This window comes from Gorilla gorilla, chromosome 6 (genome assembly GCF_029281585.2).
Source record: "Gorilla gorilla gorilla isolate KB3781 chromosome 6, NHGRI_mGorGor1-v2.1_pri, whole genome shotgun sequence".
NCBI classification, from domain to species: Eukaryota; Metazoa; Chordata; class Mammalia; order Primates; family Hominidae; genus Gorilla; species Gorilla gorilla.
In genome coordinates this window covers 147,861,521-147,879,279 of record NC_073230.2, presented here as the reverse complement: position 1 = coordinate 147,879,279, position 17,759 = coordinate 147,861,521, and the positions used below count along the sequence as shown (strand labels likewise).

General features: G+C 43.7%; 1 protein-coding gene across 2 annotated transcripts in view; it reads left to right on the top strand.

Moving 5' to 3' along the window:
• ATP6V0A4 (ATPase H+ transporting V0 subunit a4) overlaps positions 1 to 17,759 on the top strand; it is a 92,688-nt gene that overhangs the window by 26,065 nt on the left and 48,864 nt on the right. For both annotated transcript variants that reach the window (XM_055393202.2, XM_019031575.4), the window contains 8 exons: positions 992 to 1,125; positions 3,009 to 3,087; positions 3,389 to 3,483; positions 9,375 to 9,500; positions 9,966 to 10,060; positions 12,522 to 12,648; positions 15,847 to 15,929; positions 16,605 to 16,698. In XM_055393202.2, coding sequence (XP_055249177.1) covers positions 1,009 to 1,125; positions 3,009 to 3,087; positions 3,389 to 3,483; positions 9,375 to 9,500; positions 9,966 to 10,060; positions 12,522 to 12,648; positions 15,847 to 15,929; positions 16,605 to 16,698 — 816 coding nt within the window. In that variant the 5' untranslated portion in view covers positions 992 to 1,008. The remainder of the gene's footprint in view (positions 1 to 991; positions 1,126 to 3,008; positions 3,088 to 3,388; positions 3,484 to 9,374; positions 9,501 to 9,965; positions 10,061 to 12,521; positions 12,649 to 15,846; positions 15,930 to 16,604; positions 16,699 to 17,759) is intronic.

Below are 17,759 nucleotides of genomic sequence, written 5' to 3'. Positions count from 1 at the left end.
TAAATAGCAGTGGACATCTTGATTTGTAGGTATGAGGGATATAAGATTTGATAGACATTGATAAACTGCTCTCTGAAAAAGCTACAAAGAATTTACACGTTAACGTTGGATATACCCAATGGGCATATGGATTACCAAATCTCATTCTGATGACAAAAACTATTTTTCCTGACTAGGGAAATTGAAGACAAAGTATTCTGGAATCCAGAGTTGGTTGTGATACCCACGACTGAGTTCTGGAGTGACATTCGAGTGCATGAAAGGGCCTGTTTTCTCATACCCTCCACAACTCGAGTCTTTAGTCATATTTTAAAATATTTTGCCAGCTGAGAGCAGTGGCTCATGCCTGTAATCCTAGCACTTTGAGAGACCAGAGTGGGAGGATCACTTCAGTCCAGGAGTTCAATACCAGCCTGGGCAACACAGCAAGACTCTGTCTCAACAAAAAAATAAAACAACTAGCTGGGTGTGGTGGTGCACACCTGCAGTCCCAGCTACATAGGAGGCTGAGGCAGGAGGATCTCTTGAGCCCAGGAGGTTGAGGCTGCAGTGAGTCATGTTTGTGCCACTGCACTCCAGCCTGGGTGACAGAGCAAGACTCTGTCTCAAAAATAAAGTATAATATTTTGCCAATCTGATGGAGGGCATAAAGTGCTATCTTGTTTTTGTTTATATTTTTAGAATCAGGATAGCTGGGCATCCTGGTGCACACATGTAGTCCCCGCTATTCAGGAGGCTGAGATGGGTGGATTACTTGAGCCTGGGAGGTTGAGGCTGCAGTGAGCCAGAATTGCACCACTGCATTCGAGCCCAGGGCAACAGTGAGACCCTGTCTAAGAAAAAAAAAAAAAAAAGTCTCCTAAAATCAGGAGTGATTCCTAATGGATTTTTTTTTCCCTGTTAGATTTTAATTTAACTTAAAAATTTCACCCTAAGGTTTTCACACATTTATCACCTTAAATATTAATATCTTTTTCTTTTTCTCCTGTAGACCGAGGCTGGGCCAAGATGGCGTCTGTGTTTCGAAGCGAGGAGATGTGTTTGTCACAACTGTTTCTCCAGGTGGAAGCTGCATATTGCTGTGTGGCTGAGCTCGGAGAGCTCGGATTGGTTCAGTTCAAAGATGTAGGTACTGAGTTCTTTGGAGATAAGAGGAAGGCAGGGGTGGGAGTAGATAACTCTTGCACAACACTTCTTTATGGTGAACAATAACCATTTTGTAGGGAGAGGAGCTGTGAGCTGGAATCGATGAAATTCTGTAGTTTTAGTGCTTCTGGCTAGGATTTGTCATGACCAGGCAGGTCATTCAAGAGCGTGTTCTCCCTCCCTCCATGCCTGTCTCCTCTACAGGAATGTCTTGAAGCTCTAATGCAATCACTACCCGTTTGATGTCATTGAATTTTTTTTCTCTTGTGTAGCATCTTCAAACGTTGTATATAGCCAATGGGCATGTAGATTACCAAACCTTACTCTGACCATAAAAACTATTTTTTCCTGACTAGACAGGCTGAAGACAAAGTATTCTGGAGTCCAGAGTTGGTTGTCATACCCGGGATTGAGTTGCAGAGTGATATTCTAGAGTTAGACAGTCTTGAGTATGACATTGGGGTATCATTTCCCAGGGGCAGTTTAGACTCTCACCAAGCTCTTAGTCTAATTGAGAAAACCAGTCCTTCTTTACTTCTTCACTAAGGTCAAGGTCAGAGCTCAGCTCCCGCAGGGAAGGATCACATCTTGTTGTTCACATCCCTAGTTCTTCACGCAGGACCTCGTATGAGGCAGGTCCTCAATAACGTTTATTGAGCTGAGCTGAGAGTTGTAGTTTTGTTGATGACTGTGATACGTTACATGGAGCTGTGCGATCTTCAAGGTCTGGTCATTTTTATGACCCCATTGAGGATTTTGAGGCTCATTTGGATAGCCAAGGCAGAGAAATAAGGTAAATTTAGATGAGGACAGACTTCCTTTCCTTCCTTCCTTCCTTCTTTCCTTCCTTCCCCTCCCTCCCTTCCTTCCTTTTTTCTTTTCTTTTCCTTTCTTTTTACTTTACTTTTCTTTTCGTTTTTCAGGCAGATATATGATTTTCTCCCATGCTGTGGGTTTTTTTCACTTCCTATTAAGAAAGTGAAAGGACACTGTTAAGTGTCCTTTGATGCACAAAAGTTTTAAATTTTGATTAAGTCCAATTTTTTTTGTTGTTGTTGTTTGAGACAGGGTCTTGCTCTGTAGCCCAGGCTCGAGTGCAGTGGCACAATCATGGCTCATTGTAGCCTTGACCTCCCAGGCTCAAGCCATCCTCCTACCTCAGCACACCACCACGCTCGGTTAATTTTGTAATTTTTTGTAGAGATGAGGTCTCATTATGTTGCCCAGGTTGGTCTCGAACTCCTGGGCTCAAGTGATCCACCAGCCTCGACCTCCCAAAGTGTTGGGATTACAGGCATGAGCAACTGCACATGGCCAGGACTTTGTTTCTTTTAGAAACGAGAGGGTGAATGTTGAAGCATTTGGGGGATTGAATATAAGAACACTAAGGTGTGTTTTGCCTGTAACTCACCTGTCTTGTGCATGGAAGTATCTATTCCTAAGATAATTCCAGCAACATTCTCTAGTATTAAAAAGATAATAAAATGACCAAAAGGGGGCTTAGCGCAGTGCCTCACGCTTGTAATCCCAGCACTTTGAGAGGCTGAGGTGGGCGGATCACCTGAGGTCAGGAGCTTGAGGCCAGCCTGGCCAACATGGTGAAACCCCATCTCTACTACAAACACAAAAATTAGCCAGGCGTGGTGGTGGGTGCCTGTAATCCCAGTTACTTGGGAGGCTGAGGCAGAAGAATCACTTGAACCCAGGAGGTGGAGGTTACAGTGAGCTGAGATCGCGCCATTGCCCTCCAGTCTGGGTGACAAGATTAAAACTCAGTCTCAAAAAAAAAAAAAAAAAAAAAGAAAGAAATCTGTTGGCAGCTGTTGCTACTAACGTGTATCTTGTGATTTTCGCCCCCCTAGTTAAATATGAATGTGAACAGCTTTCAAAGGAAATTTGTCAATGAAGTCAGAAGGTGTGAATCACTGGAGAGAATCCTCCGTAAGCCGATTTTTTTTTTTTTTTTTTGCTTACTGTTCAAATGTGAACTGGCAAGGGGGTCAATAGTTTGCAGGACTTAATGAACAAATGTGTCCCTATTTGCAATACTTTTTGAGGTGGTCCCAGAGGCCCACCTGGAGGGAATGGGGGAGGTTGGGGGTGGGATCCAGGTGCTGGGGCAGCTCCTAGGACAATTCAGGTAGCTGAGCTGACTGAAAGGCACATGTCTTGCTTGACCTCATTTCTTAGTTATGAGAAAACACAATCACCTTGGGGTTTCTGGTGGGTTTTCATTCTTCAGGTTTTCTGGAAGACGAGATGCAAAATGAGATTGTAGTTCAGTTGCTCGAGAAAAGCCCACTGACCCCGCTCCCACGGGAAATGATTACCCTGGAGGTAAGTTCTCCACTTTGCTGGCCTCCCCAGGTGAGGACAGTCATGAAGCCTGTCTCCTTGAAGGCCCTGAGAGCCACTTGCAGATTCCGTACCTGTTTGCTGAAGGCAGGGAGGCAGGCTTGCATGGTCGTCTCCTTCTCAGGGTTACAGCCCCAGGAAAATCCCAGTGTGCGGTTTTTAGAGCCACACCTGCTGATCTGGAGACAGCTGTTTTCCTTTCTCAGCATAGCCCTCGGGAAGCTTAGCCCACTTTGAGGAGTTGATTGCTTTTGTGGGTGTTTGATTCTTACAGGCAGTGGAGTCTTGTCTGCCAGGTGCCACTGAACGGGCTGAGTGTGGGCATAATGGGATGTTTTCTAATTCTCTGGTGGGAAGCAGCTGATGAGTTGCACTCACTCCAGATGGAAGCTGCTTCTCTGACTGGCTTCTGTAGGTCAACTGGGAGAAGACTGCAGTTTTCAAGGACATTTCAGCTGGTGGGGCTCTCCCTCTTTCCTTTCCTTGTCTATTTCCTTCCCCTTCAGTCTTTTATAAAACACTGAATACCAGCTGGGTGCAGTGGCTCACCCCAGTCCCACCACTTTGGGAGGCCGAGGCAGGCAGATCACGAAGTCAGGAGTTCGAGACCAGCCTGGCCAACATGGTGAAACCCTGTCTCTACTAAATATACAAAAATTAGCCGGGGGTGGTGGTAGGTGCCTGTAATCCCAGCTACTTGGGAGGCTGAGGCACCAGAATCGCTTGAATCCGGGACGCAGAGGTTGCAGTGAGCTGAGATTGTGCCACTGCACTCCAGCCTGGGCGACAGAGCGAGACTCCATCTCAAAAACAAACAAACAAACAAACAAAAAAACCACTGAATACCTGCCACGTGCAAGGTAGCTTAGAAATAAACATGACTGTGCCCTCCAAGGGCTTATAGAGCAGATGGTGGGGACAGGGATGAGGGGCAGGGCTGGGAGAGGAAGTGAAGAGGTAGGCAGAGCCAGATCATGGAGGACCCTGGGGGACTTCACTGAAAAAGCAGGTATTTTATCCTCAGCAGTGGAACAGCTCATTCAGGGCATGGGCAGGTAGGCAAGGCTTCACCTAGCTGAGCCTTTTCTCTGGCTGGGTTTTTTTTTTTTTTGAAGATAATCTCAAATTCTTGAAAATTTCAAAGGCATGAGTAGTATAAATGTTGATACTCACATAGAAATATTAGATTGTCAAATCTTCTAGAAAATATTTTGGACCTTATCATATTTTTTTGAGATGGAGTCTTGCTCTGTTGCCCAGGCTGGAGTGCAGTGGTGTGATCTCGGCTCACTGCAACCTCTGCCTCCCAGGCTCAAGCGATTCTCCTGCCTTAGCCTCCCAAGTAGCTGGGATTACAGGCATGCGCTACCACGCCCAGCTAATTTTTGTATTTTTAGTAGAGACGGGGTTTCACCATGTTGTCCAGGCTGGTCTCGAACTCCTTGTTCGACGTGGGGTGATCCACCCACCTTGGCCTCCCAAAGTGCTGGGATTACAGGCGTGAGCCACCTCGCCTGGCCTGTTTATTGATTTTTTACTGTATTACAAATTAAAATGGAAAAGTATATAAAATATTTATGTATTAATTCACTTGAAAATAACAATAATGTCTCATTACATGGTAACATTTTTTAAGTGAAAAATGACTGTCTTTTCCAAGACAAAAACACTTTCATGAGAAGGATGGCATTGTTTGTGAATTTTTAAAGTGCTTGGCTAATAGAAGACAGCTGGTTTCTCACACCTGCTTCTACTTTAAATCTGTTGGTGATGTGCTGTTTTTATTGAAGTAGAGGAAGATAATCCAGCCTTACACAGATAAGCAGTGGGAAAAGGGAGGAATATTTTATAGCCTTTTCAAATAATTATGGATATTCTTCTTTGATATTACACTGAAACTTGACAAGCATAGAGCCTGTCTTGATTTTGTTAAACAGGTAACATGTGCTGCTTTTGTTTTCAAACTGAGTTGGCTGTAGTACCTTAATAAAGGAATTCATCCAACTGGGTTTAGTTTTGGCTGACTTCAACCATGCCAAGGCACACACATTTTCAAGTTTAACCATTTTAAGTTTAAAAGATTCAATCTTGACTGATATTAATAAGCTTTTCTGGGTGGGGGGAACTAAAATTTGAGTGGATAGCCCTTTTTATTTTTGGGGGAAATTTATTGTTTTAGGCTATATCGTTTATCTTTTATCTCTTTGGTAAGGGTGTCTCTTAGATGGATTTAAAAAAAAATGTCTGGCATGATAGGCCAAGCACAGTGGCTTACGCCTGTAATCCCAGCACTTTGGGAAGCCAAGGCGGGTGTATTGCTTGAGGTCAGGAGTTCGAGACCAGCCTGACTAACATGGTGAAACCCCATCTCTATTGAAAATACAAAAATATTAGCCAGGCGTGGGTGGCGCATGCCTGTAATCCCAGCTACTCTAGAGGCTGAGGCAGGAGAATTGTTTGACCCCAGGAGAGGGAGGTTGCAGGGAACCGAGATCGCACTACTGCACTCCAGCGTGGGCGACAGAGCGAGACTGTGTCTCAAAAAATAATAATAATAATAATAACATGATATTTCAAGGTGTTAAAGCTCTACATTCATACATTTGTAGGAATAGATAAGGGGCAATTAGATGTGCACAAGTCTTTCCTTAGACTTTTTCTTCTGAATGTTATTTGCTGTAAAAATGAAATTAAAACAGCACCAGGGCTGGCCATGGTGGCTCATGCCTGTAATCCCAACACTTTGGGAGGCCAAGGCAGGAGGATTGCTTGAGCTCAGGAGTTTGAGACCAGTCTGCCCAACATAATGAGACTCTGTCTCTACAAGAAAATAAAAAAAATCAGCTGGGTATGGTGGTGTGCACCTGTGGTCCCAGCTACTTGGGAGGCTAAGGCAGGAGAGTGGCTACCAGAAGGTCGAGGCTGCGGTAAGCTGTGCTCACACCACTGCACCCTAGCCTGGGCAACAGAGTGAGACCTTCTCTCAAAAACAAAAACAAAAACCACCAGCATAAAAGTAGGAGAGTAATATCTTTTACCATTCATTGCTCACTGGAATTGATTTGTTGACTGATTGATTTGACTAATCCTGAAGTTAGCTGTGTTCCCCCAACATTGCTAGAGAGTTGAATCCTTTGGCAAGAGTACACCAATGGCTCTGGGCCCCTGCCTTGTCGAGTTTCTAAAGAGGCTTTTATAACAGTCCTAGAGGAAATACTAATTCAGGGGGGAGGGAAAAAACCACCATCCCCGCAGAAACTGACCTGACTTTTCCTTGTTTTCAGGCTTTATTCTCATGCAGCTATACTTTTACGTAATTATATATCCATTGTGTATAGTAATAGCAGCATTATTTTTATGGCATCATTAAGTGGATAGAGGAAATGATTGGGAAATGAAGATTTACTTTTCCCCCCGACTTTGTGTCATTATATTCAGTGTTCAAAATTCAGGGTAATGGCTTTCTCTGAGACGGGAGGTAATGGAGTGGAACTGAAGCTGGATGATGGGCGGATAGGATTCACGCTGCTTGTGTGTGTTTGAAATTTTCCATAGTAATTCAATTTTGTCTAATACTAAGCATTTCAGGGAGAGCTAACATTTACAGGATTATCATTTTTTATTGTTTAAAAAAAAATCTTTGTGCCAGGCACAGTGGCTCACGGCTGTAATCCCAGCACTTTGGGAGGCCGAGGTGGGTGGATCACTTGAGGTCAGGAGTTTGAGACTAGCCTGGCCAACATGGTGAAACCCCATCTCTACTAAAAATACAAAAAAATTAGCCGGGCCTGGTGGCACATGCCTGTAATCCCAGCTACTTGGGAGGCTGAGGCAAGAGAATCACTTGAACCCGAGAGGTGGAGTTTGCAGTGAGCCAAGATCACGCCACTGCACTCCAGTCTGGGCGACAGAGTGAGACTTTGTCTTAAAAACAAAAACAAAAACAAAAACTCTGTTAACAGTGTCTTTTAGATGGATTAAAAACTAGCATGATAATTTCTTCTTTAATAGGTGACCTTAATCCATTTCCGTTTATTGTGATTTCTGATTCACTGGCTTTTTCGGTTATTATTCCTTTTGTTTTTTACTTCCCTTCCCTTTCCTGTCTTTCTGTAATACCTGCCAACCCTTCCCCACTACTGATTGGTGTGCAAGCTACAGATGACAGTTACACTTAACACTTCAAGGCACATATTCACTAATTTTTCTCATAATATTTGCTACTGGTTCAATTATCACCCCTTTGTGGATATATGTCCTTTTTTTCCCTGACAGCCTTTAAAGTTTTATCTTTGTTCTGTAGTTTCACTCCTGTCTGTTTCAGTGTGGATTTGTTATTGTTTTTGTTAAACATTAAATTGAATTAGTAGAATTTTTATAAAACATGTAAGGTATAAAAAGTAAGGATCAGCACACACCATGTGTCTGTCGCCCTGTGTAAGATAACGGTACCCACAGGGGCACCATGTGTCTGTCGCCCTGTGTAAGATAACGGTACCCACAGGGGCACCATGTGTCTGTCGCCCTGTGTAAGATAACGGTACCCACAGGGGCACCATGTGTCTGTCGCCCTGTGTAAGATAACGGTACCCACAGGGGCATTCATAAAAACCTGTGTGCCCCTCCTCACCCCTCCTCCATCTCCTTTCCCCTCTTCCCTTCGAGATCATCTTATCCTAACTTTTGTATTTTTCTTTATTTTTTCATAGTTTTATTACATATTTATTTTTCTAAATAACATATGGTATAGGTTTACATGTTAAAAAATTTTCTCTAAATGGAACTATATTGTTTATTCTTCTGCAACTTGCTATTTCATCAATTTCATATATATTATATACATATACATATATACATACGTGTGTGTGTGTATATATATACATATATAATATATATATATATTTTTTGAGACAGAGTCTGAAAAAAAGCTTTGTCTCCCAGGTGGGAGTGCAGTGGTGCGACCTCTGCTCACTGTAACCTCTGCCTCCCGGATTCAAGCGATTCTCCTGCCTCAGCCTCCAGAGTAGGTGGGACTACAGGCGTGTGCCACCATGCCCGGCTAATTTCTGTATTTTTAGTAGAAACAGGGTTTCACCATGTTGGCCAGGCTGGTCTTGAACTCCTGACCTCAAGTGATCCACTTGCCTCAGCCTCCCAAAGTGCTGGGATTACAGGATGAGCCACCGTGCCTGGCCCATCATTTTCTATTTTAAGACTCCATATTATTTAATGTTTCCGAAGTTATTTTTATTGTTATTTATTTATTTTTTTGAAATGGAGTCTCGCTCTGTCACCCAGGCTAGAGTGCAGTGGCACGATCTCGGCTCACCACAGCTTCTGCCTCCCAGGTTCAAATAACTCTCCTGCCTCGGCCTCCTGGGTAGCTGGGATTACAGGCGTGTGCCACCATTCCTGGCTAATTTTTCTATTTTTAGTAGAGATGGGGTTTCACCACATTAACCAGGCTGGTCTTGAACGCTTGACCTCAAGTGATCTGCACATCTCGGCCTCCCAAAGTGCTGGGATTACAGGCATGAGCCACCGCACCCGGCCTGGCCTAGTGTTTTAAATGAGGAGAGGCATGATTTGCCAAAATGTCTTAACTTCTCCATGAAGTGGCCATCCACTCCTCCAAGTACTTCCTAATCCTCTCGTTTGGTGATGGAACTCTTAAGAGAGCATGCACGTGTGTGTGTGTGTGTGTCTGTGTGTGTGTGTGTGTGTCTGTGTGTGTCTGTATGTATGTGTATTAGGGTCTGCAATCATGTTATGTGCTGATTCCTTTGATTTTTTTTAGTCATCTGTTGTGGGTAATGTATTTCAGGAATGTCAGCACTTTCTGTTGGCTTACCTTCTTTTTCCTTCCTGCATAGACTGTTCTAGAAAAACTGGAAGGAGAGTTACAGGAAGCCAACCAGAACCAGCAGGCCTTGAAACAAAGCTTCCTAGAACTGACAGAACTGAAATACCTCCTGAAGAAAACCCAAGACTTCTTTGAGGTGGTCACATGGGGATGATTTACTAAAGGGCCCATTCCTCAGAACCTCAAATTTCCATTTTGGAAACTGGCTGGCCTGGGATCTGAGTAAATCACTCTGTTTCTGTTCCACGGCTAGGCCATTGGTGAGGGCGGGGGAGTATTTTGGGTGGAATAATTGTAGTGCTGGTTGAATTGAAGGGAAAAATATCATGGTGCTCAGTAAAATGTATGTGCTGAAAATGGCTCAGGCAGAAGGAGAAGTCAGAACCAAGCACAGCAGTTGGTTTGAGAAGTTTTAGGGTTTTGGTAGGAAAAGACCAGGGAAGCTTTTTGATCTGGCCAGGAGCACTCTGTTTTCTGACTTCTGTTAACTTTTTGTGGAAAATTAAAGCTTCGCTAAAACCAGAGAAAATCTTGAAGTGTAGGTGCCTTTTGAGTTTCCCTAAATATATTTAAATGAAAATCATAGTGCTTTGACTTTCAGACGGAAACCAGTTTAGCCGATGATTTCTTTACTGAGGACACTTCTGGCCTCCTGGAGTTGAAAGCGGTGCCTGCATATATGACCGGAAAGTTGGGGTTAGTGTAACTCTTGTGTGTAGATGGGTCCCTGGTCCTGGCGAGTGATTTCTGAGTGAGTGAATGAATGGGTGAACAAATAGCCATTGGAATGGGGACTGTTTCCCATGGATGCAAAGCCTCTGCCAAGGGATAGACCCATATGTAACTTACTAGGTTGGTGGAGTCGGAAGTGGTGTCAGCTTCTTGTTAGTGGCGATGCTGACCTCCTTGAGCCTGAAGACTGCAATGTTTATATTGCTCCCCCATGGGAAGCTGTGGGGATCATTGTTCAGACGGGTTATCACAACTCTTCCCTGGCGTTGGAACAAGGCTATGGGGACTTACGTTTTTCCTTTCTCTTTAAAGTACTATTTTGGGGGCCAGGCGTGGTGGCTCACACCTGTAATCCCAGCACTTTGGGAGGCTGAGGTGGGTGGATCACTTGAGGTCAGGAGTTTGAAACCAGCCTGGCCAACATAGTGAAACCCCAATCTCTACTAAAAATACAAAATTAGCCAGGCATGGTCGCACGTGCCTGTAATACCAGTTACTCAGGAAGTTGAGGCAGGAGAATCACTTGAACCCTGGAAGTAGAGGTTGCAGTGAGCCAAGATCGTGCTACTGCACTCTAGCCTGGGTGACAGAGCAAGACTCCAGCTCAAAAAAATAAAATAAAATATTACTTTTATAATAAAATGCATTTGGAGTTTGAATTTTTTTTTTTTTTTGGAAACAGAGTCTTGCTCTGTCACCCAGGCTGGAGTGCAGTGGCCTGATCTCGACTCACTGCAAACTCCGCCTCCCAGGTTCACGCCATTCTCCTGCCTCAGCCGAGTAGCTGGGACTACAGGCGCCTGCCACCACACCCGGTTAATTTTTTAGTGTTTTTAGTAGAGACGGGGTTTCACCATGTTAGGCAGGATGGTCTCGATCTCCTGACCTCATGATCTGCCTGCCTCGGCCTCCCAAAGTGCTGGGATTACAGGTGTGATCCACCGCACCTGGCCTGAATTTTTGTGTTTTTTTTGACACGGGGTCTCACTCTGTTGCCCAGGCTGGAGTGCAGAAGTGCAATCATAGCTCACTGCAGCCTTGACCTCTCGGGCTCAAGTGATCTTCCTACCTCTGCCTCGTGAGTAGCTGGACCACAGGCACAATGCCAGGCTAATTTTTAAAAAAATTTTTAGTAGAGACAAGGCCTCACTGTGTTGCCCGGGATACATTTTTAAATGTAATTAGAAATGGGGGTCAGATGTGGTGGCTTATGCCTGTAATCCCAGCACTTTGGGAAGCTGAGGCAGGAGGATCACTTGAGGCCAGGAGTTTGAGATCAGCCTGAGCAACATAGCAAGACTCTGTGTCTACAAAAAAAATTTTTTTAATAAAAAAAAGAAATGGGATAGTTATGCAATCAAGTTATTTCCAAGAAGCAGTGATATGATGTGTTGTAGCCATGAAAATAATGTGGCAATTCAAAATGGTAGGATTTTGTACAGTGCCTAAGTGAAATTGATGCATTTTAAAGCATTTCTGAAAATTGTGAGTTTGGGATTTATGATTTTTTATTCAATAAATATTTGAGGGCCTGATATTTGAGGCACTAGGCATTGAATTTGAAATGCAAATAAAAATATTTATTGGAAATATTTGATCAGAAAGTAATACAGGATCAATGAACATTTAAAGTAATAAGCCAGTGAAAGTCACTGGCTAACATGAGAAGTTTGGGTCAGCAGTTATCTACATGCTTGGATAATGGAAAAAACAGATATATGTAGACATCAATGTATTTTTCCCTCTTAGTATTAAAATATTTTTGTAAAAATGCATAGAGACCACTGTTGAATATTTGCTATCATTAGCTACAATGCATGATGAATGGTCTATCATATTCTCTTTTTTTTTTTTTTTTTTGAGACAGAGTTTCACTCTTCTCTGCCCAGGCTGGAGTGCAATGGCACAATCTTGGCTCACTGCAACCTCCGCCTCCCAGGTTCAAGTGATTTTCCTACCTCAGCCTCCTGAGTAGCTGGGACTATAGGTGCATGCCACCAGGTGTGGCTTATTTTGTATTTTTAGTAGAGATGGGGTTTCACCATGTTGGCCAGGCTGGTCTCGAACTCCTGACCTCAGGTGATCCGCCCGCCTCGGCCTCCCAAAGTGCTGGGATTACAGGTGTGAGCCACGGCGCCCGGCCATTCTACCATATTCTTAATTGCAATTAGTGACGATATAGTATTGGAACGATTAAGGATATTTCAAGATACCAAAGAAAACAGAAGGTCAAAGGGACTTGGGGCAAGTCGGGGTTGGATGCGGGGTGGCCTTGGGACTCCTGTCGGTAGAGCTGTGTCGGGGTCCCTCCTGCTCACAGAGTGAATGGCCCTTCCTTTCATGGTGTGTCTTCACGTCCTATAGGGCCTTCTCTCTGCATCCCAATCCCTGTGCCTAAGGAATGTCTTCCCTTCTGGCTGCCTAGGTTCATAGCCGGTGTGATCAACAGGGAGAGGATGGCTTCCTTTGAGCGGTTACTGTGGCGAATCTGCCGAGGAAACGTGTACTTGAAGTTCAGTGAGATGGACGCCCCTCTGGAGGATCCTGTCACGGTGGGAAACTTGGGCTGCAAAAACTTTCTCTGAGACTTCCCATAGCCCTCAGCAGAAGCACTTCATTCTCCCAAAACATGGGGGATCTTTAGTTTGATGAGACTAATATCTATTTCCTTTTTTTCTCCTTTTTTTCCTTCCCTTTTACTTTGTTCCTTTTTAAAAATATATATTTGAAAGGTCAGTTCAAGGACTGATTCTTGTCAACACCTCATAATTGGTTTATTCTTCCCAGAGACATAGCTATACTTTTCTCTAGAACTTAGTTATACTAGTACTATCCTAGGCGGCAGCTGTGTCTTAAAGAACTGAGAACTGATTGAGGTCAGCTTCTCAAGCTTCAATGTGCACGCGAGCATAGAGGTCACCCGGGGATCTTGTTAAAATGCAAATTCCACGCCAGGCATGGTGGCTTATGCCTGTAATCTCAGCGCTTTGGGAGCCCAAGGTGGGAGGATTGTTTGAGGTCAGGGGATTGAGACCAGCCTGGGCAACATAGCAAGAAAACATCTCTACAAAAAAAAGTTAACCAAGTGTGGTGGCACACACCGGTAGTCCCAACTACTTAGGAGGCTGAGGTGGGAGGACAACTTGAGCCCAGGAGGTCAAGGCTGCAGTGAGCTATGATCACACCACTGCACTCCAGCCTGGGGAACAGAGTGAGACCCTATCTCAAAAAAAAAAAAAAAAAAAAAAATAGGCTGGGCATGGTGGCTCATGCCTGTAATCCCAGCACTTTGGGAGGCCGAGGCAGGCAGATCACCTGAAGTCAGGAGTTTGAGACCATCCTGGCCAACATGGTGAAGCTCTGTCTCTACTAAAAATAAAAAAATTAGCCAGGAGTGGTGGCGCACACCTGTAGTCCCAGCTACTTGCGAGGCCGAGGCAGGAGAATCACTGGTACCCAAGAGGCGGAGGTTGCAGTGAGCTGAGATTGTGCCACTGCACTCCAGCCTGGGTGACAGAGCAAGACTCCCTCAAAAAAAAAAAAAAAAAAAAAATTCTGAGTCAGTGGGTCTGAGTGGAGCCTGAGATTCTGCAGTTCTTAAAACTCCCAGAGAATGCTGATGATGTATTTGCCAATAGATCCCACACTTCAAACAACAAGGCTTCAAGGGGGCTCAGCCCTTAGTGCCATACAGTTGTTGCTGTGAATTCTGTCGGATGTTGCTGTCTCACCTTCCAGTTTGTATTTAATCCACTTACCCTTTAATTCCCAGAAGCTAGGCTTATTTCTGAGCGTCTATAATCTTTTTCAGATTAGAGGCTAAAAGAATTAATTTTAAAGAAAAAACAACGAAATTCATTTTGATGAAAAACAACTTTAAAATAAATGAAATTTAAAATAAGAAAGATTATGAAAAAAATGAGAAACCCTATCACTCTAATGTCTTCATTTGTATTTTGCCTCTTGTACTATTTCTCTCTATAGCCGTAGACAGGTATAATTTTATATGATTGTAGTATACATGGAAATAATTTTTTTCTTTTCTTTGTTTTACCTAATACGAGATCCCTCCCCATATTACTGTGCATCCTTTGTAAAGATCATTTTTAAATTTGACATTAAATCATCACTTTTTATAATCCTGTTTTGACATGTGACAGTCATGGTGGGAGAGAAAGTAAAAGCATCTGGAAAAAGATGAGCGTGGACGCCGAAGGTCACGAAAGGGAAGTCATGAGATTAGAGCGGATTCCTGATTCTGGTGGATCAGGAGAAAAGAAAATTTAAGAGACTCAGAAAAGGACCAGGGTAGACTCCACGGGTAGAGAAACCTTTTGGAAATAATGTAACGCAGCAGCTCTGAAAATCCTGAAACACCGCCACTTGCTCCCGTAAGGAAATGCCAAAGACAGGATTCATTTTGATAGTATTTTTAAGGAATGTCTAATGTGTCCACTGAGTTGATGTGACATTGACTATCTATTTTGGACACTTTATTTCTAATTTTTCTCCAGAATGTAGACACCATGATGAGCATCTTTATGCGTGTGAATTTTTATTTGCTTTTGAATTACTTTCATAATAAACAAGTTCAAGGAAAATAGGATTGCTGGCTTAAAGGGTGTGGGCATTTTAATGACACCCGATAGGTCCCGACAAATGGCCTTTCAGTGACTTTTCTGATTCCAGTGCCTTGAGTAGTATGTGATGAGTCTATTGGATTTGTCATAACTTTTCCAACAATAGTTTTTGTTTTTGTTTTCTGGGGGTTTTTTTGAGACAGGGTCTCACTCTGTCACCCAGGTTGGAGTGCAGTAGTATGATCATGGCTCACTGCAGCCTCGACTTCCTGGGCTCAAACAATCCTCCAACCTCAGCCTTCCTGGTAGCTGGGACCACAGGTGAGCACCACCACACTCAGCTAATTCTTGTATTTTTTGTAGAGATGGGGTTTTACCATGTTGCCCAGGCCGGTCTTGAACCCCTGGGCTCAAGCCATCCACCCGCCTTAGCCTCCCAAAGTGCTGGAATTACAGGTGTGAGCTACTGCACCCGGTCTGGGTTTTGTCATTTTACCTTTACCCCCTCAAACTAAATAAGATTGGAAGAATGCATTGTTTCAGCTCATATTTCTTTGCTTACAGTAAGAGTTAAACATTTGCATGTCTGCTTGTGGAACACATCTTCCTTTCTTGTGAATTGTCCAACTTGGACTTGACAAGTGCGATTTAAGCAGCAGTCTTATGGCACACAAGCAACTGTGTGAGTCAAAAAATCTGAGCAACTGTATGTATGAGTCAAAAATTGGGCATGGCTTTACCTTTGTTAAATATAAAACACCTACTCATCCCCAAAATGTCGGTGTTGTGTGTTAATTAACTCTGGTGAGCCAGTTTATCAGCCAGCTGTCTTCGTTTTAAGCCTCGCAATATTCTCTTCTGAATGGTTTCTTGTTTATTATCATATCTCTTAAATGTGGCTTAGAGCTGAATATAAGGTCTGGCTGTGGTCCAGCCAGCATCGGGAACAGGGAGCCTGTCACCTTAAGGCTGCATTAGCCTCTGTGAGGTCCTGGATGGCCTTGCTCTCAACTGTGAGCTATGAACTTAGATGAACTAGGAAAGTTACAGTTTCCCAGTTTTAAATTTATGAATTGTGTAAGCCTAAAAACAGGACTTTACATTTCTCTCTATTATGTTTTAACCAGAAAGAACCCCCCCCCCCTTTTTTAACTTATTCTGATTTTCCAGAAAGAAGAAATTCAGAAGAACATATTCATCATATTTTACCAAGGAGAGCAGCTCAGGCAGAAAATCAAGAAGATCTGTGATGGGTAAGAGGGAGTGAATGGCTCTTTCTTCAGTGATTTGGGCCAGGATTAGATAAAGAGATGTGCAATGCCAAATGCACACGACTGTGGCTTCTAGAGGTCGGTAAGGCTTTAGAATAACTTTCTCACATAAAAGTCAGCCCCAACTGATTTTTAATAGTTGTGAGAATATGAATAGGGAGAATTTGAATATGCAAAATGTGAGGGTAACTAAAAGTGGACATGTTCCCCATTTCAATCTATTCCATCTGAGACTTTTCATCAGCTGCTCCAGAGTAATCCAACTGCATGGCTAACTTGTTTTGGATTTTACAGAATCGTGTTACATGTAGCTCCATAGAAGCAGAAATGACTCAGTGCAGAGGATATTAATACATTAATAGATTCTTAGGAAGGGGCAAGCCCAGCTTGCAGTCTTATTTACCCAGCAACTCACAGGTTTTATGGTTTGAATGAAGCTTATTCATATAACAGAACTGCAGCCTCAATTCACAGCACAAGTGACGTACTGGGAACCCTTATGACTGGGACTCCTTTTCCAGTGGCCAAAGACGCAGTTATTCTAGGACAGGTTGGCCATCTAACTAAAGTCAGCAAATGATGTCTTAGCAGAAAAGGGGATGCAGAATGCTTTGCAGCAAGAACTCACCTGTTTCCTTTGGAATATATTAAACACAGGTTTCGAGCCACTGTCTACCCTTGCCCAGAGCCTGCGGTGGAGCGCAGAGAGATGTTGGAGAGCGTCAATGTGAGGCTGGAAGATTTAATCACCGTGAGTGAGGGGTTTGGGCGCATGGTCTGATGGCAGCTGCAGGAGGGCTGCCCCTGCTGTTTTCATACAAGCCCTGCCCCCCAGGGCCCTTGCTGGGAGGCTGGCTGGAATGCTGGCTATGCCTTTCTGGTTGTGCCTGTGGAAGATTTCACAATTGGGAAACTGTTCGATAAGCTAGAGGGAACGAAGCTGTGTCTTAAGAATGCTTTGCCCAGGGTCAGATTTGACCACAGCCCTAGTCAGCCTTCAGGTGGCCACCCCGATCTGATAAAAGGCACCCTTTATTGCCAGCCTCGGCCTAGACGGAATCTATGATACAACCACCCAGCCAATTAAGTTGAACAACCAGTTTGACTGATTATTTTCCCACTGAATTGCCCGGTTGCTTAAGCTGATGGGTTAATTCTGTAAAAACAGTGAGTCTAGTTTCACCATGTGAACATTCATTCATCCCAAACTCATTTTCTTTGTAAAGTCTGTCACCACCCAGGGTCACTCAACACACTTATGATCAGAACTCTTTCTTCAATCACAGCAGCTTTGAAAGTAATCACTGAAAACAGCTGGGCCTCCCTCGCTGGCAGACTCTCATCAGTGCTAGAGTTCAATAGAACTTTCGGTTATGATGGAAGGTTCATGTGTCCTGTGCTGTCCAACGCTGCAGTCATGAGCCACGTGTGGCTATTGAGCCCTTGAAACATGGCTAGTGCCACTAAGTCATTTAGTTTTTATTTTTAATTTTAATTCAATTTAAATTTTAGGGCTGGGTGCGGTGGCTCATGCCTATAATCCCAGCACTTTGGGAAGCTGAGGTGGGTGGATCACTTGAGTTCAGGAGTTCAAGACCAGCCTGACCAAACTGGTGAAACCCCATCTCTACTAAAAATATAAAAATTAGTCAGGCGTGGTGGCAGTCACCTGTAGTCTAGTCTCAGCTACTCGGGAGGCTGAGGCAGGAGAATCGTTTGAACCTGAGAGGCAAAGGTTTCAGGGAGCCAAGATCGCGCCACTGCACTCCAGCCTGGGCAACAAAGCGAGACTCCATCTCAAAATAAAATAAA